Here is a 26798-nt window from a genome sequence, read left to right on the forward strand (position 1 = left end):
CATTATAAGTATTAGCCGAGCAACTTTCTCTGTTCTGTTTTCGCAAGAGCGGGCTCTCGCTGACGCTCTCTGTCAACGGCGCATACGCTACTTGCAGTACTTGCTTATATTTTATTTTGAAATTATTGGCTCATAATTTGAATAACTTATAGAATAGAATGCGAAGATAATGTGTTTTTGTGATTAGTTTATTGCAATTTTCTTTTTTTTTTGCTTTAACGATCTTGATGAAATGCCCCTTTACTTAAACTGTTTGTAAGCATGGCGCCTGTACACCCTCATTGTACTTTTTTTCTTTACTTATTGGTTCCAATACAGCATGCCATGTATTCAAGCTCCTACACTTATGTCCCACATCGATGCGAATTGCGAATGAACCAAATATTTGTATTTACCGCGATAAAGATAGTTCCCGTTTTCTCCGCCTAATCGAATTTTACATGCATTTTGTGGAGCTACTTGTGGCTTAACAACTAATTACACAAGGCGATTACCTCCATCAGGCATTTTTAAAGATGGTAGGTTATCTATTATAGATGAGACTGTTGTTCGATAAAACAAGAATTTAGATATTTTTGTTCATTAAATTATTAAAATTTGATTGAATAGAATATAAATTTTTCATCAGAAAACGATCTTTGTTGTATAGGTATAATGTTCGAAACGCAGAGCTTTTTCCTTACGTATGCCTTGCTGAATAATATCATTATTATATGCTTATATAAATAGAGAAAAGCAGACGACAAGCGGAAACTAAACATAACAAAATAAAATTGAGATAATCGAGATGATTAATTGGCCAGTTGAACTATGCGCTGAATGAGTGCCATAGTGGCACCGAAGCGCACACTGGAAATTTTTCTCTCTCTTTCTTAGTCTTCTGTTCGACCACTTGCGCGAGTTGCGAGTTCGGTAATACTTATAAGTATCAGTGGACTTTGGCACGATAAGCAGAGAGCGATTATCGCCGTGAAACCTTTTTGAGTCAACTAGTTGCTTTTTGCCTGATTAAAAAATGGCCCGTGTTCTCGTTGGAGTGAAAAGAGTCATTGATTATGCCGTTAAAGTAAGTAATTTTCTGTAAATACTTGCTGTTTCGTATCTGAAAAACCGGTTGCGAGTATTCATCACTTGGTAAACGTTAAACAAAAATGAATACTTTTTTCTTGGGTTTTCACAGCTTAAGATTTATAGTAATACACTAATCAACGATTTATGCGAAATTAAAAAATACTGCTTTGTTTATTCAAGATACGAGTCAAGCCAGATAAATCTGGAGTCATCACAGATGGAGTTAAACACTCCATGAACCCATTTGATGAGATTGCAATTGAAGAGGCAGTACGCATGAAGGAGAAAAAGTTGGCACAAGAAGTCATTGCAGTCAGCTGTGGTCCTGCTCAAGCTCAGGAGACGCTTAGAACTGCTCTTGCAATGGGTGCCGACAAGGGTATTCATGTAGAAATTTCAGGTCCCGAGTATGAAACTCTCCAGCCGATTCATGTATCAAAGATCTTGGCTAAACTGGCACAAGATGAAAAAGCAGATTTGGTAATAGTAGGAAAGCAGGCTATTGATGATGATTGCAACCAAACGGCTCAGATGACTGGTGGAGTTCTAGGCTGGCCTACTGCCACATTCTGTAGCAAGGTACGAAAGATTTCTTATTTTCTCTCAAGCTACAAAACTATGAAATTTCTACTCTTATTAAAATTTTTGGTTTTTATTAGATCGAACATGGCAAGGGAGAAATGACTGTTACTAGAGAAATTGATGGTGGTTTAGAAGTTATCAAAGTCAAAACTCCTGCTGTGCTTAGCGCTGATTTGCGTTTGAACGAGCCTAGATATGCAACCTTACCAAATATCATGAAAGCAAAAAAGAAACCTGTGAAGAAAGTTTCACCCAAAGATTTAGGTGTGGACATTGCATCCAGAATTGAAGTTATTTCGGTAGAAGATCCACCGGTTCGTCAAGCTGGTTCTATTCTTCCTGATGTTGACACCTTAGTTGCTAAATTAAAAGAGGGAGGTCATTGTTAATCAGAATATGGATAATTTGGGTAGAACTAATCGTTATGCTTTATTAAAGCGTCTCATTAAAGAGCAACAACTTTGTACATTTTTGAGATTTTTTAATAAGTATCAATTATATTCTTATAGGTAGAAAATTTGTACCATATGTGTATATGTATATATAATAATAATATACATATATATGTGTGTGCGTTTGTAAAACTACAGTGTTTTTGATAAATTGTTAATATTTTTCAATAAAATAACTTTCATACAAATAAAATTAGTCTTCTTTGGTAGGCGTAGATATCTATCTATGAAGTAAATTCATAACACACGCGTATCACTAACATGCACCAAGTACACAAAAATTGCTGATAACTATGACTATCATCAATCGTTGACAGTGCTCAGTGCTCACCTCTTATTTCAAGTATTTTTTCTTAGAAAAATAGACTTATAAAATAAGTACAATGTTATCTAATTGTTATGGTATTAATACTTAAAAAATATTGCAATGAATAACCAAAACCCGTACTTCATTTCTATTACCATATGTGAGGTTGTCATTGTAAAGGTATAAAGATTCATTTCGATTATTACTTAAAATATCTAAATAGCATATATTACCGTCGTTTAGTGAAAAAATTATAAATAAATAAATAAAAATCATATTGGAATCAGGTCAAAATTTTCCAATCAAATCGCTTGTTACTACTGTGTGTAATAGGTGGAAAAGGTGGTGGATGCAATTGCCATCCATCTGGACTTTCCCTAGCCATTAGGCATGCTAAATAGGGTACTTGCTGTACAAGGCGAGTAACTTCTGTTACATGTGGAACTCTGCCACCAGTCAATTGTCTTGTACAAGCTGGTAAAGATGTTGCATGAGCAACTATTAAAATATTTCCTTTAGTACTTTCAATAATACTTTTTATAAGAGCATAACTCCTATCATAATATTGTGCAGCATTCTCTCTTAGAGGAAGTTCCTCTGCTTTTACAACAGGCTTGTATGTTTTATCTATTCTAAAACCAGCGTTCGACAACTCTTCTGGAGTCATCCATGTAGGCAAACCATTTTGGTACCAGGCCACCCATTCCATTAATCCTGGTTCAATTTTTATCGATAAATTAGATTGAAAACCTTTCAAAATTTGCGATAACGTTTGCACGCATCTTAAAGATGGTGAGGCAAATGCAACATCCATGTGCATATTGGATGATTTCATTGCTTCGCCAATTAAAAATGCTTGCAATTCACCCAATGTTGTTAACGGACAATCGTCTTGAAAATCTTGAATATTCCTCGGAGGTATTTTTACTGGCATGTTTAAATCTCTGCGGACGTAAGAGCCATCTGCTTCAAAGCAGTATGGAATCCAAGTACCAAAAGTAAAATCCACTCGTTCACCATGTCTGCAAATCAACATTTCACGCGCTGGTAGTATTGTTGGCTCTGCTGCCTCCATCTAATAAAATAAATAAAAATAGTAGCAGATGTAAATATTAGTAATTTTAGTGGTTGAATAAATATATTTCATATTTACAGGCTCATTGTCAGCAGCTATTCCATCCGGAGTGTCCAGAGATTCATTAGAGAGTACAATTGGAGGCCGTCTAGTTTGAGGTATGATATCTTCTATAATATCTATTTTATTATCTGTAATTTGTACTGTTGAATGTAATGTCCACGAGTCAGATTCTGCAGTGCGCTTTGTATGATTCAATGGAAAGTAACCAGATGTCCCTGTTAGCCAGGAAATTCCTTCAACCCAACCATCTATTGAAGTAGCACATGCTTCTTCTGGCACATAAATATAGTCACCTGGCCTTAGTTCTAACTCATCGTGTTCTCGTGGTATATGCATGTGCATTACTTTATGAATATTTAGATTAAAAGACCTTGGATCTTTGCTGTATAATCTAAGTTCCCAAATAGCAAGTTTATTTGGTTCTAATTTTTCAACCATTGAACGCAAAGGCTCCAGCAAGGAATTAGAAAACTGATAAGCTAGTGTTAAGTGCAGAGATTTTGAATTTGGCTCTGCATTGATTCCTAAAGTAGACAACTTATTTATATATTTAACAGCTAAAGATTTAAGCCATTCGGCTTGCTCATCCTTGACAAACAAACCCATAAAATTGGGTGAAACATATGTTTCTAATTCAATAGAATCTGGACATTCCTCTCTAGTAATTAAGGTCTCCAATATAGTAGCCAGCTCTTTAGAACATTCATCGGAAGCCTGCACAGAAAACAATCCATTGATGCTTAAATAAATTGATAAAATTTAAAGAACATGCATATATCACTACTGGACTACCTTGAAAAATGAAACTAATGTTATGTGAGGCATGAAATTATGTACTCCATTCCATTCCAGCTCTTTACTTTTCATCCAAAATTTTTGCAACTGTTCATGCAATTGCCCAGTTGGGCATAAGTAGAGTACATATTCTCTTGGTTCAATGGAATCAAGCGTAGGATCCCTGACATGAGCTAAAAGCCAATCGGAAGCAAGTTGAACACTGCGATGACCTGTAGCAGCTAAAGCTTTTTCGCTAGAAAAGAGTAATGTCAATTTTTAACAGCATAAAAGCAATAAAGATATACTTAATTTGATTGTGATTTGTGTTAATCACAAGTTCAAAAAAGAAAATTATAACTTGACTCACGCCCTGTGTTTGGGGAAGCCCAGTTGCAAAAGAATTTGCAGAGGAGTCAAATGTTCTTTGGAAATTTTCGTGGGAGTTGGATTTTTGCGCGGTGGTAACGTCGCCATATCGGGACATTACTACGAGTTTTTGCATTTAAAGAACCAAACACCCGACATAGCATAAGTATGTGTATAACATTACTCGATCCTTCTGTCAATGTACTACCGAGATGGATTAGGTGCGCATTCTAAGCCAAGTATGTTTGTTCAATGCAACGCTTGCAGGTTGATTTTTGCATATACATGTAATGTTTACGTGCAGGCTCAGGATGTGAATCCCGCGACCCGTAATACTTAATGTCTTCACTTTGTTTAATTATTTACCAATATAGCTTCACTTTGCAAATATTTTAACTATACATGTATACATATTGTGCGTATTTGCGCTCGTATTTAATGTGTAGCGCCCATCAGTATCCACGGTATACACTTCATCCTGAGATGTAAGCATATATATATATATATACACACACACACACACACACACACACACATAAGGTAAACAGTTATGCGTGATAGAATTGGAGAAGGAGAAAAAACCCGTTGAGGTTCTAAAATAGTCGGAATGTGTGTATAATGTATATATACGTATATGTGCGCAGTGTCGTATAGACTATATATGTGTGTGTGTGCGCGCGTGTGTATAGACAGAGAGACTAAAAGACTACAATAATAACATATACTTAATAATTAATATAGAGAGATTTAAGCAGTTCGTCGCGTGACCGTTGTCGTCGCTGAATGCGTCCGATCGCATGGTATATAGGTGTATTTTATGCCGAAGGATAATGTTCAAGTCAAAATATGAGTGTGTCAGATTTGTTTGACTCGCGTAAAATTTAGATTGTCATCGTTACGTAAATTATACAAGCGTACGTGTCCATCTATATCGAGACAAGCTGCATTCTGCTTCTTCTTTGATATTTCAAAGCGTTACTTCGTTCTATCAAACGGTTGTAAAAAAAGTATCTCTCAACATAACCTCCAACTTTAGTGCCGGTAGGAGAATAAATTCTCTTTATTTTATCTTTTCATAATCATCATCATGACTTGATATAATCGCATTACATTTTCAGTCATGAATCAACTGCCGATGCACCAAGCACTCAGACCACTTGCGTGGCTGGAAGGAGTTTGGCGTACAGAAAGTTTGGGAAGTGGCAAATTTCCTACTATTAATTCGTTCAAATACTGTGAAGAAATCACTTTCTCATCTATTGGTCAGCCAATGTTAAACTACACTGCCCAAAGCTGGCATCCTGAAAAGAAGAATCCAATGCACAGAGAAGTTGGATTTCTCAAGATAGTGCCCAATACAAACAAAGTGTCATTGTTTCTGTCACATAATTTTGGATTGACTACAGTTGAAGAAGGAGAAGTTGTTGATAATGCAGTACAGCTGCTCAGTACTAGTGTATCAAGAACAATTGAAGGATCAAAGCCTCCTGCTGTATTACAGGTATAATAATTAATAGTTGCAATCATTGCAAGCTATAGACTTATAGTTCTTGTTCATGGCTCTGCGCAGAAGTGAGATCTTGGAGAAAAATTGTTTAAAAGTACTTTTTCTTCAAAGAACTTAGTAGTTGTTAGTAGAATGTTATAAAATCAGCAACGTGATTTCTTTATTTTTTTTGTGTTAGATAAAGCGTGAACTTAAACTTGTGGAAGATGCACTTCACCAAACTGTCTATATGAGTACAGAGACAAGACCGGAACTAACAGAACACTTGCACGCAGTGTACAAAAGACAAGATGCTCCTCTCTATAAGTAAACGGCTTTGTTCTGATCATTTGATTGTCACAAGTTAAAGGTAAAGTTTGTGTGTATATCTAGCTTGTTGCTTAAAAATGAGGGAATAAAACATTGATTTCAAAGATGTCAGAGAGTCATTTTCTGATCGCGCTGCGTCAGCTATAATAGCTACATATCATCGAAGAGTTAAGAATCGCGCGGATTAATAAAAGACTGACGAGAAAGTTTGCTGCTGCTGCAGGGAATTAAAACTTTAAGTCCGTAAGACCAAATTAACCGCGCGCGCGATTGCCGCGATAAATTTGGCACATGCGGCCCAGTCGGCGCTCAAACTGAGTAATGGCTGAAGCATGAAATTGCAAATTTCAGCAAGCTTCCGAGATCTCTCGGCCGCGAGTGACGTCAAGTAAGTAAGTAAAAAGGTCTGGAAAATCGAGTCCCGCGCGCGATGTCCGATTGCCGGGGTTGTGATGTAAAAAACATAAGTTGCATGGTGCATGCGGGCGGCACATATGGCAGGTGTGCGCGCGCGTATTCACGTACCACCTGAATCGGCGGTGGGCTGGCGGGGCAGAAGGGGGAACACCTGTGCCTCTATGTATATACGCGCTGGTAAAACACCCCCTGCTGCTGGCAACGCGACGTCGCATGCGACAGTTGCGCCCAGCGTCGCCTCGACGAGCAGTTGCCGCTACTGCTTCTCTTCCGATACTTAGTTCTTCTCCCGAGTCCGATTCTCCCTCTTACTGGCTCCGTTCTCGTTTCAACGCACGTGCACCGATGGAAAGTACGAATAGCTCGCTACGATTGCCCTGCACCGAAGGCTAAAATATGTGAAGTAAAGCTTCCCGCGATACCCGCGACAGATAGAAGAATGAGGCCGTTGTACGATGGCCAGGAGAATCACTACAAAAAGATGCTGGACCTTCAGGAGAGACTGCGAAGAAGGTACTTGATGAGCCGCATATATAGAGTAGCCTATAACAGCCCAGTACGCAGCATTGGGAGATTTTTCACGCGATTCCTTCGCAATCTCTGTTACAGCGAGGAGGAGCGAATCAGGCTAGAAGAGAAGTTCGGCCTGCTGGTGCAAGAGTCCCGAAACAGGTGAGCTTCTGAAAATCGATCGTCGCAATCAATTTCAGCGAATTCGACAGCCCCCACAGCTTCTGCTGCATAGGCGCATTTTCAATTTCCAAACGATGAAGTATAAGAGAAGCGACGCGATTTTTACTGGTCGATCGATCTAACGACGCGCACGAACGTCCCGGCCGCGTCGTTGACACAGAAACAGAAGAAGAAGGACGGACACGTGTATACGAGAGGACGAAAAGAAAAATAATAATAATAAACTCTGCTTTATTGATCGAAGAGGTAGCGAGGTCCTCCTCCGTGTCTTAACTCTTGTACGGCGACGATCCCGGCAACGGTTTCGTTTCCCCTCCTATATATAGGTATAAGCAATATCAGCGCGCTTCGCGTCGCGCGCGAGCTCGTTAACGGGCTCCTGACCTTGCAAACTTCACCGCGGCACACACACACACACACAGACGCACACACGAATCAGTACGTCGATTTCGTGACGGTGGAACGTTGATGTATACACGGCCTTCACGAAATTTGGGGGAATATAACCGCGCGCAACCGAGCGACGTTTACCTCATCATTATGCCTTTCTTTTCTCATTCGTTTGTCTGCTTAGACATCAGAGCTGCATCAATCAACTGAGAATCCGATATGTGGAGTTTCTGGAGGAGCAGCGGGCGAGAGACGAGAGGAATAGTAAGCTGCTCGGAACTCTGGACAAGGTGGACAGCAGTCTGGCTTTGATGACTGCCAAGACGGAACGGCTCAACACACTGAGAGTAAGTATTACTCTTGTATTGCTGTATACGGATAAAGATTATAATAAGTATAGTTATCTGAGGATGCGATGCGCTTCTATTTGCAGAAGCAACACGAGGCCTACTTACTGCGTGCTTACGGAACGCTGCGAACCAACGAGAGCGTAGCAGCGGACAGCGGCTTGGAAAGCCAGAACGATCGAGAAGCACCTCGGACACCGGTGTTTTCCAAATCCGTCGCACTCGTGCGTAACAACTCGATAGAATTTCCAGCACCGAGTCCCCGTAAAGCCCCTAGTTTGGAGCTTCCTGACGCCTACAAGTTGAGCGCGAGCCGCAAATCCGCGGATATCCAACGAAAGCTGAACGACAAATTCGCGCAAGCGGCCGCTGTGCCGTCGTTCTACGACGAAGCAAAAGACGCTCTGATGAGGACCCGGCTGTACAGCCCTGGCTTGTCGACCGATCCTCCAAAGCACAAGCCCGAGATCGGCACGAGGAGCTCGTATGGCCTCGATCCCGTAGAGTCGGCGACGAAGCTCGTCAGCGCTTTGAGGAACCCCTCTGCAAGATCGGCGACGAGCACGCCTGCGGCAAACAGCAAGTACGAGCTGGACCGTTACCTCAGCAGGATCGAGCAGGCCCAAGAGGAAGCGCTCGAGCCCGAGCGCAGTCTCGAGGATGCCGAGCAGGAGCAGAACACAAGTGGCGACCTCCTGAACGTGACGCTCTCGGACGATGGGAATCGCTCATCTCCAGAGCAAGTCGCAACGCCCGCCAGGGACAGCCGAAGCCGCTTCCGGGCGCTGCTCATGAGACAGGCATTAGCGGCCGAGAACGGCTCTCGAAATAGGCCGATCGACCGAATCGAGCCGAGAGGAGGATGCGACGCGGAAGAGGCGCTCACGATTGACAAATTTAGACAGTCGGAAATAGCGACGCCGCTGCAGCGCGAAATCGGCAAGCCGTTCGCGCGGCCAGCGCCGCTCTCCGTGGACGACGCCTTCGCCAAGCTAGCCCTTCTCAGCGAGCCGCGACGGCCGAACAATCCGACTGATCCGAGTCCGCAGAAACATAGTCCGCCGGTTGTCGAGAAAGTGGAAGCAGCGAAGGAGAGGGAGGCACGGCTGCTGGCTGAGACTGCCGAGGATGACGAGGATGACGAGGAAGACGAGGAAGACGAGGAAGACGAGGAAGACGAGGATCAGGAGTCGAGGTACGGCGGAGATCGGGAGGATGGCGATAGAAACGCAGATGGTATCGAGGATGATTACGATGACACGGTGGACATCGACTCCTGGGTGCCCGATGACGCGGAACAACGGCTCGAGGAGGCGCCACCGCAGGATGGCGTTAGAGACATGCCCAGGAGAATGCTGGAGTCAATCGAGGAGGTGGAGCAGCTCGACGATGACGAGGATCCTGCCGATGAGGCTAAACCGGATGAGGAAATGGCAATATCGGACGCGGTCACTCCTGCTGTCGACGAGTCGCCAATGAATCAGCGAGCCGACGCAATTCCAAGTACGGAGAACGCAATCGACGCTCCTCCAGAGAGTAACGAGGAGCCATCTGCGTTAGTGAGCGAAACTCACGACGCCAACGAACGATACGCGAATCAGCAATACTACCCGCAAGACGACGGTGAGCAGCAGCAGCAGCAGCAGCAGTATCAAGAGAACGCGGAAACTTATGAGCAGCAGCAAGGCGACGAGCAACAGCACTACCAATACTCCGAAGATCCTAACCAACAGTACGGCTACGACGTTAACGCTCAGTACACGGAATACGACAGTCAACAGTACACCGAGGCTCAGTACGAGGAGTATATGAAGCAGTATCAACAGTACCATCCGCACTACGATTACTCGCAAGACCCTCAGGCTTACGGCGAAGGCTACTCGCAGGAGGTCAATCAGGCCTACGATTACCCGGCCGATCAGCAGGCTTACGCCGAAGCTTACGCGGCTCAACAGTCGAGCGAACTCTACGGACCCGATGGTAAAGATCAACCGCAAGAGCTAACCGGAGAACAATCCGGGCAGGGAAGCGCGGCCGACGAGTCGTCGGCAGTAGTGAATCAGAGCGCGGCCTACGCCGCCGCTCCGCCTGTCAAGGACAAGCCGAAGGAGAGCAAGGAGAGCAAGAAGACGAAGAAGGACGTCATCAAGTCCATCCTCGACTCGGACTCTGAGAGCTTCATCGAGAGGAACCTCTCCAACAGCGAGAGCGACTTTGATTTCAATTAACTATGCAGTCCGTTCAAACTAGTCGAGCAATAATTTCTGCAAGCGATCGGGCCGAGATCAGAGTTGTTGGTTGGTTAGCTCTATTTTTTGTATCCAAAGATCTCGACTTGAGCGCGGCGAAAACAAAGCCACCAACATCGTCCGTGTAAATAGCAAAGTGAAATAATGATAAAAATAAAGTACTGCGCGCGTTGAGTCGTGCGGAGGCAAAACTCGTTAAAGGCGCGTTTCTTTTTTCTCCCGAGACTGTATATGTATAGAAAGTCAGAGGCATGCGCTACTTGCGGAATCGCAGATTGTTGAACCGCGGCGGTCGCCGGGTGGTCGGATCGTAGCCGCGTATAGCCGCGGCCAAACTCTGCTGTATGCGGTGTCAGCAGCGGCGCGACTGGATATGGATTTTCGCGGGGCCGGGCGTCTGCGCTTGCTGGCCTCTTCTCGACGAGCTCACGGGCCACGGGGGGAAAGTATAGTATAGTATATTGGTATAGCTATAGATGTAGGTAGTGGCGCATGTGCTCAGCGCCGCAGATCGCCAGCGTGTATACTTACGCGTCAGCCGCAGCACTCGGCAGTCAGTAGTCGTCGTCGCTCGCTTGCTTCTCCTTTCCTCCAGCATCAGCTCGAAAAATCTCCAGCGCAGTCAGCTACCTACTTCATAATCGCACGCAACTGTGCTAATCACGGCGCGGCTTTGCCGAGCGAGAGTGTAGTCCGTATTATAGCTGCGTAAAACAGTGTAGCCGCAGCCCGCAGGGGGAATAAAGGCAAACAGTGCAAGAGTGTGTGTGCCTGTGTTGCATCTCCGTGGACGTCAATCGGTGAGTTGTTTTTTTGCTCAGAACTTTGATTCTGTTTTGCCCTCGCGAGAGCCCATCATTTGCATGCGCTTGGCTAGAAGTATAGCTATATACGTAGTGTGTATCAGGAAAGAGTCAAGGCGCTGCTTGGTTAAAAATAAACACTTTGTTCAATGATTATCAACAGAGAAGAGCTGGTCCCTCTGGAGGGAATGACTCATGTTTGCATCTTTTCATAACCTCTAAGTATACTTTTTGTCTTTTTATACTGCGCGGAAATTTTATAATTTCTCGGTCTTCGTCGAGCGCTGCTAAATGAGATCACGATGAGTAATGGTCAGCTGGTTATAACACCGTTCCTGAATTTTTTACCAAATAATTCCAATTGAACATATAAATTTGTCAGTTTATGTACGAAAATATCCCGGAGTACAGTCATTGGTAGTTGTGAGAGTGGGTATTTCTTGTTTCTTGTTTAGATAAAAAGCCGAGGCAGCGCGATTCTTTCAGCGTATATACATATAAGTAGTGCCAGCGCCCAGCATTGAGGATAGACTGATAGAAGATAAAAGATAGCAGACACGGTGAGACGTCGCGCTACGGGTAGACTTGTCGTCGTACAGCCTGTTAAATGCGCATCGGCCTGTGAATCTCCAGCTGAGACAATCCGGCAGTACTGCACATTAGTAAGTACATCAGAATATAGCTATACTGTCAGTCGATTTTCCAAATAAAAGAGGGATACTTATTTCAGAAGGATGGCCGAACCGGCGGTGGCCGTGAAATCGGCGCCGAAAGACGCCCCGAACGGCGGCGTGTTCTACGAGCTGGACGCAGGCGAAGGCGACGGCGACAGCTCGACGACTCCGTGTCACCCGGCGGCGGACCCCCGCGACCGTAAGTCTCTGACAATCTCACAATGGCTAATCCCGAATGAATAAGGAAATGAAGCGCGAAGCAATTTGGCGTGAATTGAAATCGAAATTGAAATTGCCCGCGTCGCGAGAGCTAAATAGCAATTGGGCCCACATCAGTAGAACGCGAGCGCGAGAGCGCGTTGATAAGCCTGCGGGTAGAGTCTGTGCTGGGTGCGCCGTGCGAAGATAAGATGAACCTCTCTCATCTCTGCCTCGACGACCGGTTGCTGTACAGCTCAATTGCAGTATTCTCGCAAGCGCACTTGAAATCATAATAGAGGAGCAGGCCGGCAACGGAAATATAATAATAGCATAGTATATAGGTATAAGTAGGCGAGCGCCCGCTATACGTGTTTACGCGTACACAGTACAATGGGCATATATATATATATATATATGTGCATACACACCGATGTTTCTATACCTATACCGCGCGCGCACACCACCTCGGCCCGCAATAGAAACAAGGCAAACCGACGTGGTGCTGCTTTAGTTTGGCGAGTGAGCAGCAGCGCGCCGGTTCTTCCTGGCCGCGTACCTCGCGCGCAGCAGACAAGTTCGGCCTGCCCCGTTTCCGCGCGCCCGCTGCGGCCGACCTATCGAGATTCCATACCTGGCGCCGATCGATATCGCGCTACGAGAGGTCAGCTGCGAGAGTGACGCGAGCTAATTATCGCCTATAATGTCGAGCAGAGGAGTGACGCCGACGGGTAACCGGGACTCGTACTTCGGCTACCTCAACAGCCCGGACCTGTTCATCGATGGAGACGAGTACGACTACCGTAAGTGGCCCGGCCGAGTTGCGTAATAGATCCTGTCGATCGACGCAAGTGTAGTGGCAGTCCGTCGCGCTGCGTCGTCGCTTGCCAGCACTCGGCGGAATAGTCGTGAAAAGGCGGAAAAATGACGACAGCCCGCGCGGCCGTTTAAAAATAAGCTGGCCAAGCTCGGTGCGCCTTTGGTCCGCTGCCAGCGACGATTTGACGGCAGGCCCCCCAACGGCAAAACGTCAGCGGCAATTGCACGATCGGGTCCGGGGTTCGCGAGTCCGAGTTCGCGGAGGCTGGCCCGGAGGGCTCGGGCGGAAATAGCCGCGGCGGCCACTGCCCTGCCAGCGCTCGAACGTAGGGTATACAACGAGAAATCATATATGCCGCGCTATGCTCAGAGATAAGCTAACGTTGTATATAAGAGCTGCAGCTGGAAGCTAGCGGTAGTTGTGGCTCTGCTCGCTCGCGCCATGCTCCTCATGGGCAAGGAGGCGAACTTGTCGCATTCCTCGAGCAGTTCGACCGGTACTGTCTCGTCGGTAGTCGAGTGGCTCCGAAAGACTGGCCAGGTGGAGCCTCGCGGTAAATTCTCCTCGATCCTCCTCCTCGACTCGATTCAACCACGTAAACGCGTCTCTTGCATTTTTCAGGCAGCGAGAGCCCGGTGTTCGGGCTGGACGGCGCGACGGCGAGCGCGAGGCACACACCCCAGGAGCTGGGCAACGAGATATCGGCGCCGTACGAGGTGCCGCAGTTCCCCATCGAGCAGATCGAGAAGAAGCTGCTGATACAGCGCCAGCTCACCGTCAAGTAAGCCTGCGTAATGCGTAAAATAACCTTGCCGAGCCTTGCAACTGTATTCGGTTGATTCTTGCGCGTCTATTCCCTCGGCAGACAGACGATTCTCCGGAATCCAGTGGAACTCGCCTGGATTAGATAGAGGACGTATATATATATATACATATATAGTGTGTACGATGATGATATGCTCGAGATATACTTACGCTCGTACTGAGCGCGCAATATTCCCCGCTTCCGACGAATAATCTACAAGCGACCAGCGATAAAAGGCGCTCAGTTATACAATGAAGAAACTAGTCGAAACTTTCCGCAGAAGGAGCGCGCGATAATATATAGGCGTTGAGATTCAGTTCATACTGCGCGCCCTCCGGCTCGATAAGTCGGCTGCTTGATTCGATAAATTCTAATCCCATGTACAGCTGCATTGTGTAACGCGCACGGCACGTGGGGAAGCTCTCGTGTCCTCGGCCGGGCCTGATTATACCTAACGCGCACCTACGAATGTCCGATGCATCCGATGCTGCGGCCTATACCTATCTCTTTCCCGATCGATAGCCAGTGCAACTGCTGGACGCAGATATTGCAAGTGGGAAGGTCCAAAAACGCGCGATTACGGCCTGGAATAGCTATAAGGAGGAGGAGGAGGGGGAGGGGGGGGGTCTAGCGCGCGCGCGCGCGCGGGCGTGCGAGCGAGGGGGTTAGTGACGTTAGTGTTTTCGAGCTTCGCAAGCCAGTAGGTGCTAGTGGCTCGGTGTCCGCGCGCGACCGCCGACAGCTGATCCCGCGCTCCAGTGCTTCCGATGAGCGCTGCCGCCTCCTTTTCGCCCGCCTCGAAAACATGTGCCTTGCTCAGTCGTCGACCAGTGGTACGAGTCTCGCCGTAGCCTTCGCATCGCGCATCGCAGCATCCCCGTCATGTTCGCCGGCGCCGTCGAGTCCAAGCGCTGGTCGAGGGACTGCAAAATACTGCTGAGGTATGCCTCTCGGGCGCGCTGTGACATTGAGCGCATTGAGCGCGCGCGACAGCTGAGGGAACGCTCGCTCTTTCTCTTTAAACTCGCTCCGCGGCTCCCCTTTAAACGCATAGTTGGCGAGTAGGCCAGCTGAGCGAAGCGCGGACCGTCGCCGAAAGGAAAAAGTGCGCCGCGAGCGAGATATATGGAGGGGAGGGAGAGGGAACCGGAGATGCGCGCGTGCGTCAGGCGTCTTTGTCTGCCGCCGCGAACTCGAGGTCGCGCGCGCGCTATCGTTCGGCTTATCTCTCGGTGCATACTCGGTGGGACAAATCGCGCGTGAATCCAAGTAAAGGCGGTAAGAGTTGACTCAAATTACAATGCTAGACGCACGCGTTTGCTCGCAGAGCGGCCAAGGACCTGGAGGAACGACGCAGCCACTACGAGCCGTCGCTCGGCCCGGCGCCCGACGACAGCGACCAGCACTTTCCCCTCGAGGAGAATGACTTCGTGCCGCACTTCCAGCGGGTCTCCATATCCGGCGAGGACACCTCCGGGGTAAGGCTTTTTCGCGCCCGCCTCGCGTAAAGGCGGAAGCCAAGACGGAAGCCGAGGCCCTCACGCAATGTTTGTTTTTGTGGGAAACGTCGCGCAGGTGCCGCTGGAGGACCTGCAGCAGGCCTCGCAGATGCTCGTGCAGGCGCTGGCCATCCGCGAGAGGTACATGAACAACTCCAAGCAGTCCTTCCCCAGCATCACCTCGAGGTTCTTGAGGAGCGTCGACAAGAGGCCGGTCAACCTCGACGACGAGGTCCAGCACGACGACCGCAAAGCCATCGAAGGTATACTCGCGCGCGCACGCCCTCTTGCCGGAGCAATGACATAAGTACTCCCGTCCCCGGTCCTTCCAGAGCCGCGCACGTCCCTCCTCCGCCAGTCCGAGGGGTGGTCCGACTGCAGCAGCGACCTCGACGGCCCGCCGCAAAATCCGAGTCCCCGCTGCTCCGCAAGAGGTCCGCGGGTGGGCGCTGCAGCCCTTCCCGCCGTATCCGATAATGCTCGCGCGACAGTACAGCAATACTATGTACGCAGACCACCCGGTGCACGCGCCGGCTTCGCGGGGCGACCCCTGGGAGTGCGAGTTCCCGGCGAGCAAGGACTACAAAATCGCCCCGGTTCACGGCGTCTTCAACCTCTTCGCCAGCGAGCAGGACTACGCCGACAACAAGCCCGTGGCCTACGCCTACCCGGACCTCGCCACCTTCGTCCGCGACATGAACCTGCTCTGCGCCATGATCGCCGACGGGCCGCTCAAGTCCTTCTGCTACCGGCGGCTCAGCTATCTCTCCTCCAAGTTCCAGCTGCACGTGCTCTTGAACGAGCTGCGCGAGCTTGCCAGTCAGAAGGCTGTGCCGCACCGAGACTTCTACAACATAAGAAAGGTGACGTGACGGCACTCTTTTCCCGCATCCGCATGCCGTTTATGCCGTTCGACTCATTTCATATCTTGCTCTCTTGCCGCTCGATGCTCCCGATGCAGGTCGACACTCACATCCACGCAGCTTCGTGCATGAACCAGAAGCACCTGCTCAGGTTCATCAAGAAAACGCTGAAGAACCACGCGGACGAGGTGGTCACGTGCTCGAAGAGCGGCGAGAAAATGACCCTCCGCCAAGTGTTCCAGTCGATGAATCTCACCACCTACGATCTCAGCGTCGACATGCTCGACGTCCACGCGGTGAGTGAGCTACTTTATTCGTGGCCTCTAATGCGAAACGCGAGATCGGGGCGATGCACTGACGGGAGGGCGATTTTACTCCTCGCAGGACAGAAACACCTTCCACAGGTTCGACAAATTCAACGCTAAATACAACCCGATCGGCGAGAGCAGACTGAGAGAGGTCTTCCTGAAAACCGACAACTACATCAACGGGACGTTCTTCGCCAACATCATCAAGGAAGTTTCGAGCGACCTGGAGGAATCCAAGTATCAGAACGCCGAGCTGCGTCTTTCGATTTACGGCAAGAATCCGGAGGAGTGGGACAAGCTCGCCAAATGGGCGATTCAGAGCGACGTGTATTCCGACAACGTTCGCTGGCTCATTCAGATTCCCAGATTATAGTAAGCCGCCGCCGCCGCCGCCGATGCTTATTTCTGTGTGTTAAATCTTCTCTCATTTTCTACAGCGACATCTTCAAGCTGAACAAACTGATGACGAATTTCCAAGAGATTATAAATAACATTTTCCTGCCACTCTTTGAGGTCACCAATAACCCCGAGACGCATCCAGAGTTGCATAAATTTCTCCAATACGTACGTATTGCAATTTTCACTTCATTCAATCTCTCTTCATCCCTCGTAAACTGCGCTCCAACGCTTGTTGCTCTCTATTTGGAATTCGATAGGTGATAGGATTTGACTCGGTGGATGATGAAAGTAAACCAGAAAACCCTCTATTTGACAAAGATGTCAGCCAGCCAGCCGACTGGGACGACGTGGAGAACCCTCCTTACGGTTACTACCAGTACTACACCTATGCCAATATGACAGTGCTTAATCAGTTTAGAGAGTAAGTCTTTGAAAAATGTTCTTTTATCAGGCATCGGGCGCGTTCATTGCTCGACCTTTTCACCGGTTCTCTAAACCTCCTTCTTTTTCATCTCACCTTTAGAGATCAAGGCCTTAATACTTTTGTTCTTCGACCGCATTGCGGCGAAGCAGGACCAATCCAGCATTTAGTTTGCGGCTTCATGATGGCCGAAAATATTTCTCACGGTCTGCTACTACGGAAAGTGCCAGTCTTGCAATATTTGTACTATTTAGCACAAATCGGCATCGCCATGTCCCCCTTGAGTAACAACTCCCTATTTTTGAATTATCACCGAAATCCTTTGCCGGAATATCTGGCAAGAGGTCTATGTGTAAGTTTATCCACGGATGACCCTCTGCAATTTCACTTCACTAAGGAGCCTTTGATGGAGGAGTATAGTATTGCCGCCCAGGTCTGGAAACTCAGCTCATGCGACATGTGCGAATTGGCGAGAAATTCCGTTATTATGAGTGGTTTCCCACACAAGGTTTGCGCTCTTTCTTCCTTAATTTCATCGATCGAGCAGAGTACTTCTCAACTCATTTGTATAAACCAAATAACGATTTTCTTCCAGAGCAAGCAGTACTGGCTTGGGCCTAATTACACCAAGGAGGGAGTTGCTGGAAATGACATTACACGAACGAACGTACCAGATATACGAGTGGCCTATCGCTACGAGACCTTAGTCGACGAACTTTCCAATATATTCAAAGTTGTAGAGAAGCCCGATGTTTTTTAGCTACTTTTTATCAAGCCTATTTCGTCTATCGATGTCAACGATATCACGCTCTGAAACAAAAACATCCTGTCAACATGAAAGACAAAGCATGCGCCAATCGTATAATTTTCATATACCCACAAGATTCGATAAGTGACAATATCATGCCTTTTTTAGTTCACTGCAGCAACTCATAAAAATTTACATCGAAATATTATAGTATCTAAAGAAATTATTATAATTACTAAAAAAAAAATGGCTAAATTATATACTGTTACCGCCAATGCAAATGTTTAACAAGGAAAATATTACTTAACTTACAAACCTTTAATAAGTCAAGCATGCAAATAAACGTTCAACTTCTAAATATTTAATAAGACATATTATTATATTCAAACTATTGTTCCATTTTTGAATTTTCTATAGCGAAAAAATTCTTCAAATATCGACCAAATAATGTCAGAACTTAGTTATCAATTCCCAGTTAATACATTATGTAATTAAGTAGATTTGTGGATAGATTAATAAGGCCATGTGAATCAGGCATTCATTTGATTTACGAAGCGTTAGGAAGGCTTCATTTATTATGCTAATCATTAATGTAGTAAGCATTGCAGCTGTATTTTATCTTTATTTTGTTACCTTTTGTACGTTTATACTATTACTGTATACTGCGTTTAATTGTTCAATAAAAAAAAATATATGTGTACCATATAGTTACTGCTCAGAGGGATTATAGATAGAGAATAATGTTGAAACTTTTATAGCTATTGAGGTTATAATAAATTTTGAAATGTATTTATTGTACAAAGTCTGTAACATTAAAAAGATATTATTATTTACAAGCACTGTGATCTGATTACAAATTCCAGAAATCATTATACATCTTTTTAAAAATTCATTTTAAAAATCTCTTTACAGTATTAAATGGATTAATTTACAATTGTATGTCACATTTATTTATTTATTTATATATTTAAAAATTACACGGGCTAAAAAGCCCTTTACAATCTGAAAGGAAATGCGTAAAACTAAAACGCCAGAAAGAGAAAAGAAATAATAAAATACAATAATCGATGTTTAAACTACAATGTAGTGCACTGACATCTGACATCGTTAAAATGCCAAAGAGAGAGTGAGAGAGCTCGGACGGACGATTTAAAAGTATGTAAATCTTTATGGCTTATCGCGAGCTAGCTGTGGAAGCGCATTTCACTGATGTTTCAGGCGATTGACAGCGCCGAAGAAACCGGTGTTCGATTTGCAGCCGTCCTCCTGCAAGTCGCGAAAACGACGTAAAGAGTAGTTTAGTGATCTTGCCGCGAACCTGCCAGCCAAATCATCGCTGTTAATAAGACCATGAATAACCGTGTACGAAAAAACACAATCCTGCACATAGTGCAGGGAGCTGATGGTCTGAAGCTGCCAGGTCTCAGCAATCTCACTGTAATCGTGACTGAATCGGTGAAGCGGCCTCCCCAGCTTAAATGCTACAAACCTCAAGAATGCGTGCTGAACTCGTCCAATTTTGTACTCGAGGATTGTACATCAAGTTGGGGAGCAGTAGAGTCCGATAAAGTTATATGATTGAGGCGCAATTAGACGCACAATGTATGTACACAATTTTAAAATTTAATGCCAGCCATGATTCTCATTGCACTACGAAGTGATGTGTATGCACAATCTTGGGAATGTAAGCGTGGATGAGTATGTAAATTACCAATCTTGGAAGATGCCTCAAAATGTAATGATATTTTATTAATTTCAATTAACCTTCTGCTTGCCACCAAAGACCGATTGAACGCTCTTTTTAATTTTAGGCACTACTTCGGTAAAGATAATAGTACCAATAAATACCAAGAGTGTTCCAATCCAATGGTATATTGTAAATGGATTTTTAAAGTATAAAATGGAAAATATAAGAGACAAAAATTTTCGAAGCGTTAAAATTAACGTAACTGTCAAAGAAGCACACTCTGTTGTCAATACAAATACTGAACTAATACATATGTACCTGAGTAAATTTGTTAAGGTTAAACAGGATCATCATGTTGCATAATGTTGAAACGTGTAATACTCTTGAAAAAAATTAAAAGGATACTGAGTAAGTACATTTCCAATCAAATAAGCTATCATTCTGGGCATTGCGATGCCAATCACAGGAATAGTCACTTGTGGAGAATTCATTGCTATCACTCCATGATCCCACAAGTTTGATATTAACAGAACAAAGAATGGTAGAGGTAGTAAATGCTAAAGAAAGTTAACATGAGCAGTAGATAGAAAAAAAAGTTGAATTATGCTACATGCAATACGAACCGTATAGTACAAAGCTTCTCTTGGATTTTTTCCATAGCGTGAGAATAAATATTCTTGATAGATACCCATTCTGGCTGAAATAAATAAGGCCACCGTAAGGAGTATGATACCAACAGTCCACCAGAATAAATCATTCATAGGCGAGGTTGGCACAGAATTTGCAGTGACCGGCACTGTAGATTTGACTTCTTTGCCACTGATTATGGTACATATGATAATACCAATGGTTATCATAAATACAGACAAATACTTATCAAAAGTGTATTTCTTCTTCAGAATAATGATGCCCATAATCATATTAGCTATCAGAGATCCCTGCAAGTTGTTTCAGGTTCGTGAAAAGCATGTACTAGATATAATTTACAAGTTAGAAAAGTTGAAATAATAATTATACTCACTGCTCTGAATATCATATGCAAAGGCATTGGTATATTGAAATTGAAAGCATAGTTATTAAACACGCTTGATACAAAGAACATGGCTACTAAAATCATGTAATTCTTCATTCCTATCTTGGTCTCAGCTCTTCCGCATTTTGAGGTAAAAAGAAATCCATCGACAGCAATGAACAGAAATTGCATGAATGTCACAAGGTTACCACCGCCTGGATCTTCCCTGAGATATAAAGAAACATATTTGTGGTGCTTTCTATCCAATATTTATTTGCAACGAGTATAATTAGAAAAAATGTCTCGCAAAATACTCACTTCATCAGCAGCTCAAGGAAGACCAGATTGGAACAGCAGCCCACAAAAACCATACATATTGCAAACGTAGGATTCATTTTGGTGAACGATTTAAATTTTTTGTCAAAATCCTAACCTAATAGCACCGAGGGTGAAATTCGGCAGTGAGTTAAAAAGAGGAGCTTTCTGTCATGAACTACGCATAGCATGGATCTTGAGAACTAATCTAATGAGTCGCAGGAATAAAGATAGCCTAGTCATCCCACTATTTCAATTAATACTGCTCAAGGCTGAGCGAGATAAAAAAGCACAAAATCGTATTATATCGCTTTGCAGACGACAGCGATGAGTGGCTTCTATGTGCTGCAGTACAACAGCAGAGATTGTTGTACTGTACAGCACGGCAAGAGGGCCTAAGCTACATATGTATGTATATGGGCCCTAGCCACCTAGCCCAACCCAATAGCCGAATACGTTATAGCCCGCGTTGCTAATGTGCACCGTCGTCTGCTGACGCAGTTGTTGCTTGTTGCAGCGTCATTTCTCATTTCACGATCTTGCATGTTGCGCGTTATGTTGCATTTTATCGCGATTTAAAATGTTCAGCAAAAAAAGACGTATCATAATTTATGGAGCGTATTGAAGAGGAACGTGAATTTTTCAAGAATTAAGTATTTATTTTTCACTGGTCCTCTTGTGTACAAGGGTGATTAGAATTACAGAAGGAAACGTCGTTGCCGACGGAAATTTTCTTCTACGCGTACCATCGCGGTTTTACGCGCAGATGCACAATCCCTTTCCATCGGTAAATCAGAATACAGAGCCGGTGCGATTCGATGCATAGCGACCTTAGCAACGAGATCAACGACGTCGCGGATGTTATTGTTTATGTTCAGTCTGATTCTGTCAGCTGTTGAGAACAGTTGTGTTTACCCAATAAACAATAAGTTTTCTTAAAGTGCTCTTTTAGATGACTTTCTATAGGTAAGGAGAGAACTTAAAGAAATTCTAAAAGCTAACCTTTGTGAAACCTAAAGGTATCTTTATGCAGTGGCAAAGATCTCTTCCAAAAATTATAAATGTAATCTTGTAGTCATCGCAGAGATCACTTTAAGAGCTTTGCGCGACTGCATTAAGATAATCTTTCGGCTGGACACTCCGCAACCTATAAGCCATCTTAAACGATTCTCCTTTCAGAATTTCTTGTAAGCATCTGTTTACCTTTATAGAGAGCGTTATAACTTTAAGGGCGCTTTTAGAAAACCTGTTATTTACTGGATTATTTATTTAATTTACATGCACTTTATATCTTAAACGCATACGCCTATACTTATCATGCACACGTATTTTATAAAAAATTATAACTTGTACGGTCTTATATACAAACTACCATAGATTCTTACCGCTTGCGAGTGAAAAAAACTGGACACCACCTGGCGGCAGGTCTACAATAGTCACTTTTTTCATCCGTAGATATCTTTCTGCAGACTTTTTGTACACTTTCAGAAGAGATTTCGTATACAAATTTTAGGTACATTAGCATACAGCTTTTTGACAGCTTTTCGTGAGACTTTATACAGTCATCTTGTTTAGGCGCTCTTTAAGGTAGGATTTTTTAGAATTACTTTGACGTCTCCAAGACAGGAAACATGGTAGAAAAAAGAAGTCAACTAGACAACGTTTAGAAAACTATGATATTTCTGAAATGTTTTCCTACATAAGAAGTCTTAAACGAAATGTCAAAAAGTATTCTAAAAGTGATCTTTAATGAATCCTATTTTAGTGCAGCAATACGTATCTTTAAAAAAGACGTCAAGTTGATAACTTTAAGAAATTCTCAAAGTAATCTTTAAAAAGGTAATTTATAAGATATCTAAAAAGCTCGTTGACACTTTTATATTGTCTAAAAGCTATAAATTTGAAAACTTTTGGAAAATCTTAGAGTAGTCTTCCGAAAGATGGGTAATATAATATATTCTAAATTTCATTGAGCTAACTAAAAGGCATCTTTTTAATGTCTTTTAGAAATTCTTAGAGAGCTCTGAAGAAAGATAAGTTTTTAGATGTCCAAAAGTCCGGCAGCGTTTATTGGGAAAATACATCGGAAGATTGGAAGAAGAGTCAAGCAGAAGATGCGAGGCTATTTATTTTATTTGTCAAACGAAGGAATTACAGAAAAAAATTTGTCCGAGTTGTTAGGAATTAAAAAGACAAGAACATCACCATTACACCCACAATCAAACGGACAAGTAGAAAGCCAACAGCAAACACTACTTCACTATCTGACAAAATACATACACGACAATCAGAAAGACTGGGATCGCTGGGTTTCACTATTTCTGTTAGCTTACAGGTCCTTGAAAGATGCGACGACCGGAGCTACTCCAGCTGAGATGCAATTCGAGGGTGTCTAACACAGGAGGTCGAGATTAAAGGAGACGGAGACTAGGTGCACAGGCTTCGGATTAACTTACGATCGGAAAAGACGAAGTCTTGGTATGACAAAGGAGCTCTCAACGTTGAATATTCCCAAGGACAAAAAGTTTGGTTCTTCAAGCCTCGAAGAGCTAAAGGAAAAGCACCAAAACTACAGTCGAATTGGGAAGGACCTTGGGAGGTTGTGAATGTGTTCACCAAGCCATAAATCGAAGATAGTCAAGATCGATCGTCTTGGGACTTAGACTGAGAGAGATACCCATCAATGAAGAGTGCTCTGCTCACGCAGTGGTTTTGAGCAGTGGTTTTTCCCGTGGGCGTGAAGGTAAATACCGGAGCCGGGACTTGGGTGAGGTTGAAGGATGGATGGTTATGATATGGTTATGATATGGTTATGATTGTCGGGACGAGAATCTGCAAAGGAGAGGGCAATGTTGTGAGCGAGCCTGACGAACGTTGCGCGATTCGAAGAGCAAGAATCGCGCATAGCGAGTTTAGCAACGAGATCGACGACGTCGCGGATGTTATTGTTTATGTTCAGTCTGGTTCTGTCAGCTGAGTTGAGAACAGTTGCGTGTTTACGTTCGAATAAAGAGTCCCGAGTTTAAGAGTGATTTTCTATAAACAGCGTCTTGTTATTTTTATTAGCCGAACCCGATGATAACAGTATGTTTAGTGTGGCTTATGCGGTAGACAATTATTTGGCACGGTTTAGCTATACAGCTACAGGATAATATGTACATGTGTATAATATGTGAGAATAGCCGGAAGAATGGCCGGCTATGTACTAAACTAAGTGGTCAGTCCTTGCAGTCGTGCAGCGAGATGCGGAAGCTGCCCGCTCTCAGCTGGGCTGCCTCGGCGTAATACTGAGCTGGATGCCGCCGACGTTGTCGAGGACGACCTGGGAGAGGAGGTGCAGCTGGTCCTCCCGGAGGATGGCGCGAAACCTGTAGGCGCGGAGCAGGGCGAGGACGGTGACCTTGACCTCGATCGTCGCGAACTTGTAGCCGATGCAGTTGCGCGAGCCCGCGCTGAACGGAATGAAGGCGAAGCTCGGCGGCTTGCTGGCCCCCGGCAGGAAGCGCTCGGGCTTGAAGCGCTCGGGCTCGGGGAAGTAGCGGGGGTCGCGGTGCAGCAGGTACGAGTTGATCAGCACCGTCGTGCCCACCGGGATGTCGTGGTTCTCTGGAAGCCGTTCAATCGTATAGGGTAGTATAAGGCAGATACGCGCTTATAGCAGCTACACGTTGATGTAATTAACGGCAACTCACGCAGGGTTATCGGGCTGTTGATCTGCCGGGCGATGAGCGGGGTCACGGGGTAGAGCCGCCAGGCCTCCTTGACGCAGGCCCCGAGCCAGTGGAGCCGGTTGTAGGACTCGAAGCCGAGCTCGCCCTCGGCCGCGAGCAAGTCCTCGACCTCCCGGATGATGCGCTCCTGGTACTCGGGATGCCGGCCGAGGGAGTAGAGGATCCAGGAGACGCTCATGCCGACGGTGTCGTGGCCGGCGAACATGAACGTGTTGACCTCGTCCCGGAGGTCGTTGTCGGTGAGTTTCTCGCCGTTCTGCACCATCTGCAGCAGCAGGTCCAGCAGCGTCTCCGGCCGGGGCTTCCTCTCGTTGTTGTTCGAGGCCCGGGCCCGGCGCAGCCTCGAGCCCAGCCAGTCCCTCTTCGTGTCGGTGATCACCCCGTTGACGAAGTCCTCGATCACCCTCAGCGCCCGGTCGTGCTCCCGGCCGAGCGTGCTCACCTTGAACAGCAGCTCGGGCTTCAGGAGGATGCTGGTGAAGCGCCTCTGGGAGATGGCCGTCAGGCTGCAACGCGCAACGACGTGTACGTCTATATTGTATATGCATTCTCTTATAGGTGGGTTTGCTCACCGCTGCACCGCCTGCACGTACTCGTTTCTGCGATTCACCTGGGCATTCAATTGGTGGCCCATGGCGCAGACTGCAATGGGAAGAATCCCATATATAAGTATAGGTGTGTACATATAAGTTGCTATATGCGGCAGGGGCGTCTCACCGCAAATAGTATCGAGAGCGGCTCTCTTGGCGAAGGGGACGATGTCGAACTCGAGCTTGCCGATTTCCGAGCGCAGGCACTCGACGAAGGTGTCGGCCTCGCGGAGCGTCACCCGGAAGTAGCCCTTGAGCAGCTCGCTGTGGAAGGTCGGGGTGAGGAGCTTCCTCCTCGCGAGCCACCTTTCGCCGGTGCTGGTGATGAGGCCGGAGCCGAGCCAGGGCTTCAGGTACTCGTACTCGAGGCTCTTGTCGATGTGCTGTCTGCTGCTGAGCAGTGTCCCCACGGCCTCCATCCGGTAGACGAAGACGAAGGGCCGCAGCCCGACCCAGAGCAGGTAGATGTCGCCGAACTCCTGGGCCCACTCGGTCAGCTTGGCGAAGAAGTCTGAAAGAGCAGATCAAGAGGAGATGGTGCGTGTGTCTACGCCGGCGCGGTCCGATGCGACGCTACAGGCTGACTCACCCTCGAGGTTGCAGAGAAGCTGGACAAAGTTGCCGAGGAGGGGCAGTGCCGGGGGGTAGGGTATGTTTCTCAGGGAGTAGAGGAACTTGGCCCGCCTGACGGCCAGCCGGCTGAGCAGGAGGAAGACGATCAGCCCGAGCGTGAAGGTGAGCCTGGAGGAGAGGCTCGGCGGCGGCGGCGCGTACTCGTCGACCAGCATCTTGACTCGCACCACTGGCTCGTGTGTCGGTCCTGCGACTCGAGAATTTGAAATCGGCCGGTGGCTCTGCGCGCGCGTCAGGATCGAGCCGAGCTGCCGAGCGACTGTGTAGACTGTAGTTGCGAGCGCCGGAGCGGCCGTTTTTAAGCCGATAGCTGCTCTCCCACCCTCCCTCCCGCGACCCGCCGGACAGCCGCATCTTGACACGCCTGCACGCGCTCTCCCTTTCTTCCGTCGCAATATTACAATAGCGCGCAATTGCAATATTTTACAATGCCTGGCGGACTGCCGGCGACACGCAGGTATATGCGGCGCGACGAGAGAGAGTGAGAGAGAGAGAGAGAGAGAGCAGCTCCTTATCGCCACTTTTATTCAACAAGAGAGCGCCGTAGGTCACGGAGCCCGTTTCGTAACGCGCGATTACGATTACGCCAAGACTATGCGCATAATAATCCCGCGTGTGCGATCAACGATCTGCACGTAGCGCCGTCGACGCCGGACTGTTTGAAGAATCGCGCGCCTATACTGCTGT

General features: G+C 46.0%; 7 protein-coding genes and 1 long non-coding RNA gene across 15 annotated transcripts; 5 read left to right on the forward strand and 3 right to left on the reverse strand.

Annotated features, from left to right (window-relative positions):
* Positions 1-34: 34 nt before the first annotated feature.
* LOC100114751 (electron transfer flavoprotein subunit beta) lies at positions 35-2298 on the forward strand. The gene is made up of 3 exons (XM_001608168.6): positions 35-1066; positions 1252-1650; positions 1731-2298. Exons 1-3 carry the CDS (start codon positions 1016-1018, stop codon positions 2040-2042), a joined length of 762 nt encoding a protein of 253 aa, XP_001608218.1. The 5' UTR covers positions 35-1015; the 3' UTR covers positions 2043-2298.
* LOC100123572 (protein UBASH3A homolog) lies at positions 2058-11060 on the reverse strand. 2 transcript variants are annotated; one of them, XM_031928593.2, is made up of 4 exons: positions 10866-11060; positions 4343-4580; positions 3566-4264; positions 2058-3487 (listed from the first exon to the last, which is right to left on the reverse strand). In XM_031928593.2, exons 2-4 carry the CDS (start codon positions 4415-4417, stop codon positions 2696-2698), a joined length of 1566 nt encoding a protein of 521 aa, XP_031784453.1. In that variant the 5' UTR covers positions 4418-4580; positions 10866-11060; the 3' UTR covers positions 2058-2695. The 2 variants fall into 2 exon arrangements, with proteins under 2 accessions (XP_031784453.1, XP_001607227.3); XM_001607177.6 differs by lacking the exon at positions 10866-11060 and adding an exon at positions 4695-5591.
* On the forward strand, positions 5526-10805 carry LOC100123566 (nucleolin-like). The gene is made up of 6 exons (XM_001607170.6): positions 5526-5734; positions 5812-6194; positions 6379-7439; positions 7536-7598; positions 8194-8356; positions 8443-10805. The coding sequence occupies exons 3-6, from the start codon at positions 7366-7368 to the stop codon at positions 10582-10584; spliced, it is 2442 nt and encodes an 813-aa protein (XP_001607220.1). The 5' UTR covers positions 5526-5734; positions 5812-6194; positions 6379-7365; the 3' UTR covers positions 10585-10805.
* Positions 5814-6510, forward strand: LOC100114710 (THAP domain-containing protein 4-like). The gene is made up of 2 exons (XM_032599011.1): positions 5814-6194; positions 6379-6510. Exons 1-2 carry the CDS (start codon positions 5814-5816, stop codon positions 6508-6510), a joined length of 513 nt encoding a protein of 170 aa, XP_032454902.1.
* A 75-nt stretch (positions 11061-11135) lies between the features above and the next one.
* On the forward strand, positions 11136-18979 carry LOC100123558 (AMP deaminase 2). Of its 6 annotated transcripts, none has more exons than XM_008213457.4 (13): positions 11136-11405; positions 11864-12070; positions 12139-12281; positions 13722-13881; positions 15233-15383; positions 15481-15667; positions 15918-16267; positions 16366-16563; positions 16652-16947; positions 17013-17139; positions 17232-17395; positions 17498-17903; positions 17991-18979. In XM_008213457.4, the coding sequence occupies exons 3-13, from the start codon at positions 12143-12145 to the stop codon at positions 18153-18155; spliced, it is 2343 nt and encodes a 780-aa protein (XP_008211679.1). In that variant the 5' UTR covers positions 11136-11405; positions 11864-12070; positions 12139-12142; the 3' UTR covers positions 18156-18979. The 6 variants fall into 6 exon arrangements, with proteins under 6 accessions (XP_008211679.1, XP_032455771.1, XP_016840430.1 ...); XM_032599880.1 differs by having other exon boundaries at positions 11167-11405; positions 12142-12281; positions 17991-18932; XM_016984941.3 differs by lacking the exons at positions 11136-11405; positions 11864-12070; positions 12139-12281 and adding an exon at positions 12786-13083.
* Positions 18951-21823, reverse strand: LOC100123545 (UDP-xylose and UDP-N-acetylglucosamine transporter-like). Its single transcript, XM_001607143.6, has 5 exons — positions 21161-21823; positions 20852-21068; positions 20454-20768; positions 20236-20387; positions 18951-20148 (listed from the first exon to the last, which is right to left on the reverse strand). Exons 1-5 carry the CDS (start codon positions 21235-21237, stop codon positions 19899-19901), a joined length of 1011 nt encoding a protein of 336 aa, XP_001607193.1. The 5' UTR covers positions 21238-21823; the 3' UTR covers positions 18951-19898.
* Positions 21815-24200, forward strand: LOC107981035. The gene is made up of 2 exons (XR_004227414.2): positions 21815-22123; positions 23486-24200. It is a non-coding gene; the product is annotated as an uncharacterized LOC107981035 (long non-coding RNA).
* On the reverse strand, positions 24187-26400 carry LOC100123538 (cytochrome P450 4C1). 2 transcript variants are annotated; one of them, XM_016984946.2, is made up of 5 exons: positions 26068-26400; positions 25606-25989; positions 25482-25530; positions 24850-25394; positions 24187-24763 (listed from the first exon to the last, which is right to left on the reverse strand). In XM_016984946.2, exons 1-5 carry the CDS (start codon positions 26264-26266, stop codon positions 24420-24422), a joined length of 1521 nt encoding a protein of 506 aa, XP_016840435.1. In that variant the 5' UTR covers positions 26267-26400; the 3' UTR covers positions 24187-24419. The 2 variants fall into 2 exon arrangements, with proteins under 2 accessions (XP_016840435.1, XP_001607185.1); XM_001607135.5 differs by having other exon boundaries at positions 25461-25530; positions 26068-26399.
* Positions 26401-26798: the final 398 nt, after the last annotated feature.

Source organism: Nasonia vitripennis, chromosome 4 (assembly GCF_009193385.2).
Source record: "Nasonia vitripennis strain AsymCx chromosome 4, Nvit_psr_1.1, whole genome shotgun sequence".
In the NCBI taxonomy this organism is placed as follows: Eukaryota; Metazoa; Arthropoda; class Insecta; order Hymenoptera; family Pteromalidae; genus Nasonia; species Nasonia vitripennis.

Excerpts from the sequence above, each read along its gene's own strand:
- LOC100114751 (XM_001608168.6), top strand. The coding sequence starts at position 1,016 with ATGGCCCGTGTTCTCGTTGGAGTGAAAAGAGTCATTGATTATGCCGTT. Across the intron at positions 1,067-1,251 it reads TCATTGATTATGCCGTTAAA|ATACGAGTCAAGCCAGATAA; the intron begins GTAAGTAATTTT and ends TGTTTATTCAAG. Across the intron at positions 1,651-1,730 it reads CTGCCACATTCTGTAGCAAG|ATCGAACATGGCAAGGGAGA; the intron begins GTACGAAAGATT and ends GGTTTTTATTAG.
- LOC100123572 (XM_001607177.6), bottom strand. The coding sequence starts at position 4,801 with ATGGCGACGTTACCACCGCGCAAAAATCCAACTCCCACGAAAATTTCC. Across the intron at positions 4,581-4,694 it reads GGCTTCCCCAAACACAGGGC|CGAAAAAGCTTTAGCTGCTA; the intron begins GTGAGTCAAGTT and ends ACTCTTTTCTAG. Across the intron at positions 3,488-3,565 it reads TAGCTGCTGACAATGAGCCT|ATGGAGGCAGCAGAGCCAAC; the intron begins GTAAATATGAAA and ends TTATTTTATTAG.
- LOC100114710 (XM_032599011.1), top strand. The coding sequence starts at position 5,814 with ATGAATCAACTGCCGATGCACCAAGCACTCAGACCACTTGCGTGGCTG. Across the intron at positions 6,195-6,378 it reads AGCCTCCTGCTGTATTACAG|ATAAAGCGTGAACTTAAACT; the intron begins GTATAATAATTA and ends TTTTTGTGTTAG.
- LOC100123566 (XM_001607170.6), top strand. The coding sequence starts at position 7,366 with ATGAGGCCGTTGTACGATGGCCAGGAGAATCACTACAAAAAGATGCTG. Across the intron at positions 7,440-7,535 it reads CAGGAGAGACTGCGAAGAAG|CGAGGAGGAGCGAATCAGGC; the intron begins GTACTTGATGAG and ends TCTCTGTTACAG. Across the intron at positions 8,357-8,442 it reads AACGGCTCAACACACTGAGA|AAGCAACACGAGGCCTACTT; the intron begins GTAAGTATTACT and ends TTCTATTTGCAG.
- LOC100123558 (XM_008213457.4), top strand. The coding sequence starts at position 12,143 with ATGGCCGAACCGGCGGTGGCCGTGAAATCGGCGCCGAAAGACGCCCCG. Across the intron at positions 16,948-17,012 it reads ATTCAGATTCCCAGATTATA|CGACATCTTCAAGCTGAACA; the intron begins GTAAGCCGCCGC and ends CATTTTCTACAG. Across the intron at positions 17,904-17,990 it reads TGAGTGGTTTCCCACACAAG|AGCAAGCAGTACTGGCTTGG; the intron begins GTTTGCGCTCTT and ends ATTTTCTTCCAG.
- LOC100123545 (XM_001607143.6), bottom strand. The coding sequence starts at position 21,237 with ATGAATCCTACGTTTGCAATATGTATGGTTTTTGTGGGCTGCTGTTCC. Across the intron at positions 21,069-21,160 it reads TTCCTTGAGCTGCTGATGAA|GGAAGATCCAGGCGGTGGTA; the intron begins GTGAGTATTTTG and ends TTTATATCTCAG. Across the intron at positions 20,149-20,235 it reads ATTGGAAATGTACTTACTCA|GTACATATGTATTAGTTCAG; the intron begins GTATCCTTTTAA and ends AAATTTACTCAG.
- LOC100123538 (XM_001607135.5), bottom strand. The coding sequence starts at position 26,266 with ATGCTGGTCGACGAGTACGCGCCGCCGCCGCCGAGCCTCTCCTCCAGG. Across the intron at positions 25,395-25,460 it reads TACGTGCAGGCGGTGCAGCG|CCTGACGGCCATCTCCCAGA; the intron begins GTGAGCAAACCC and ends TGCGCGTTGCAG. Across the intron at positions 24,764-24,849 it reads CAACAGCCCGATAACCCTGC|AGAACCACGACATCCCGGTG; the intron begins GTGAGTTGCCGT and ends AACGGCTTCCAG.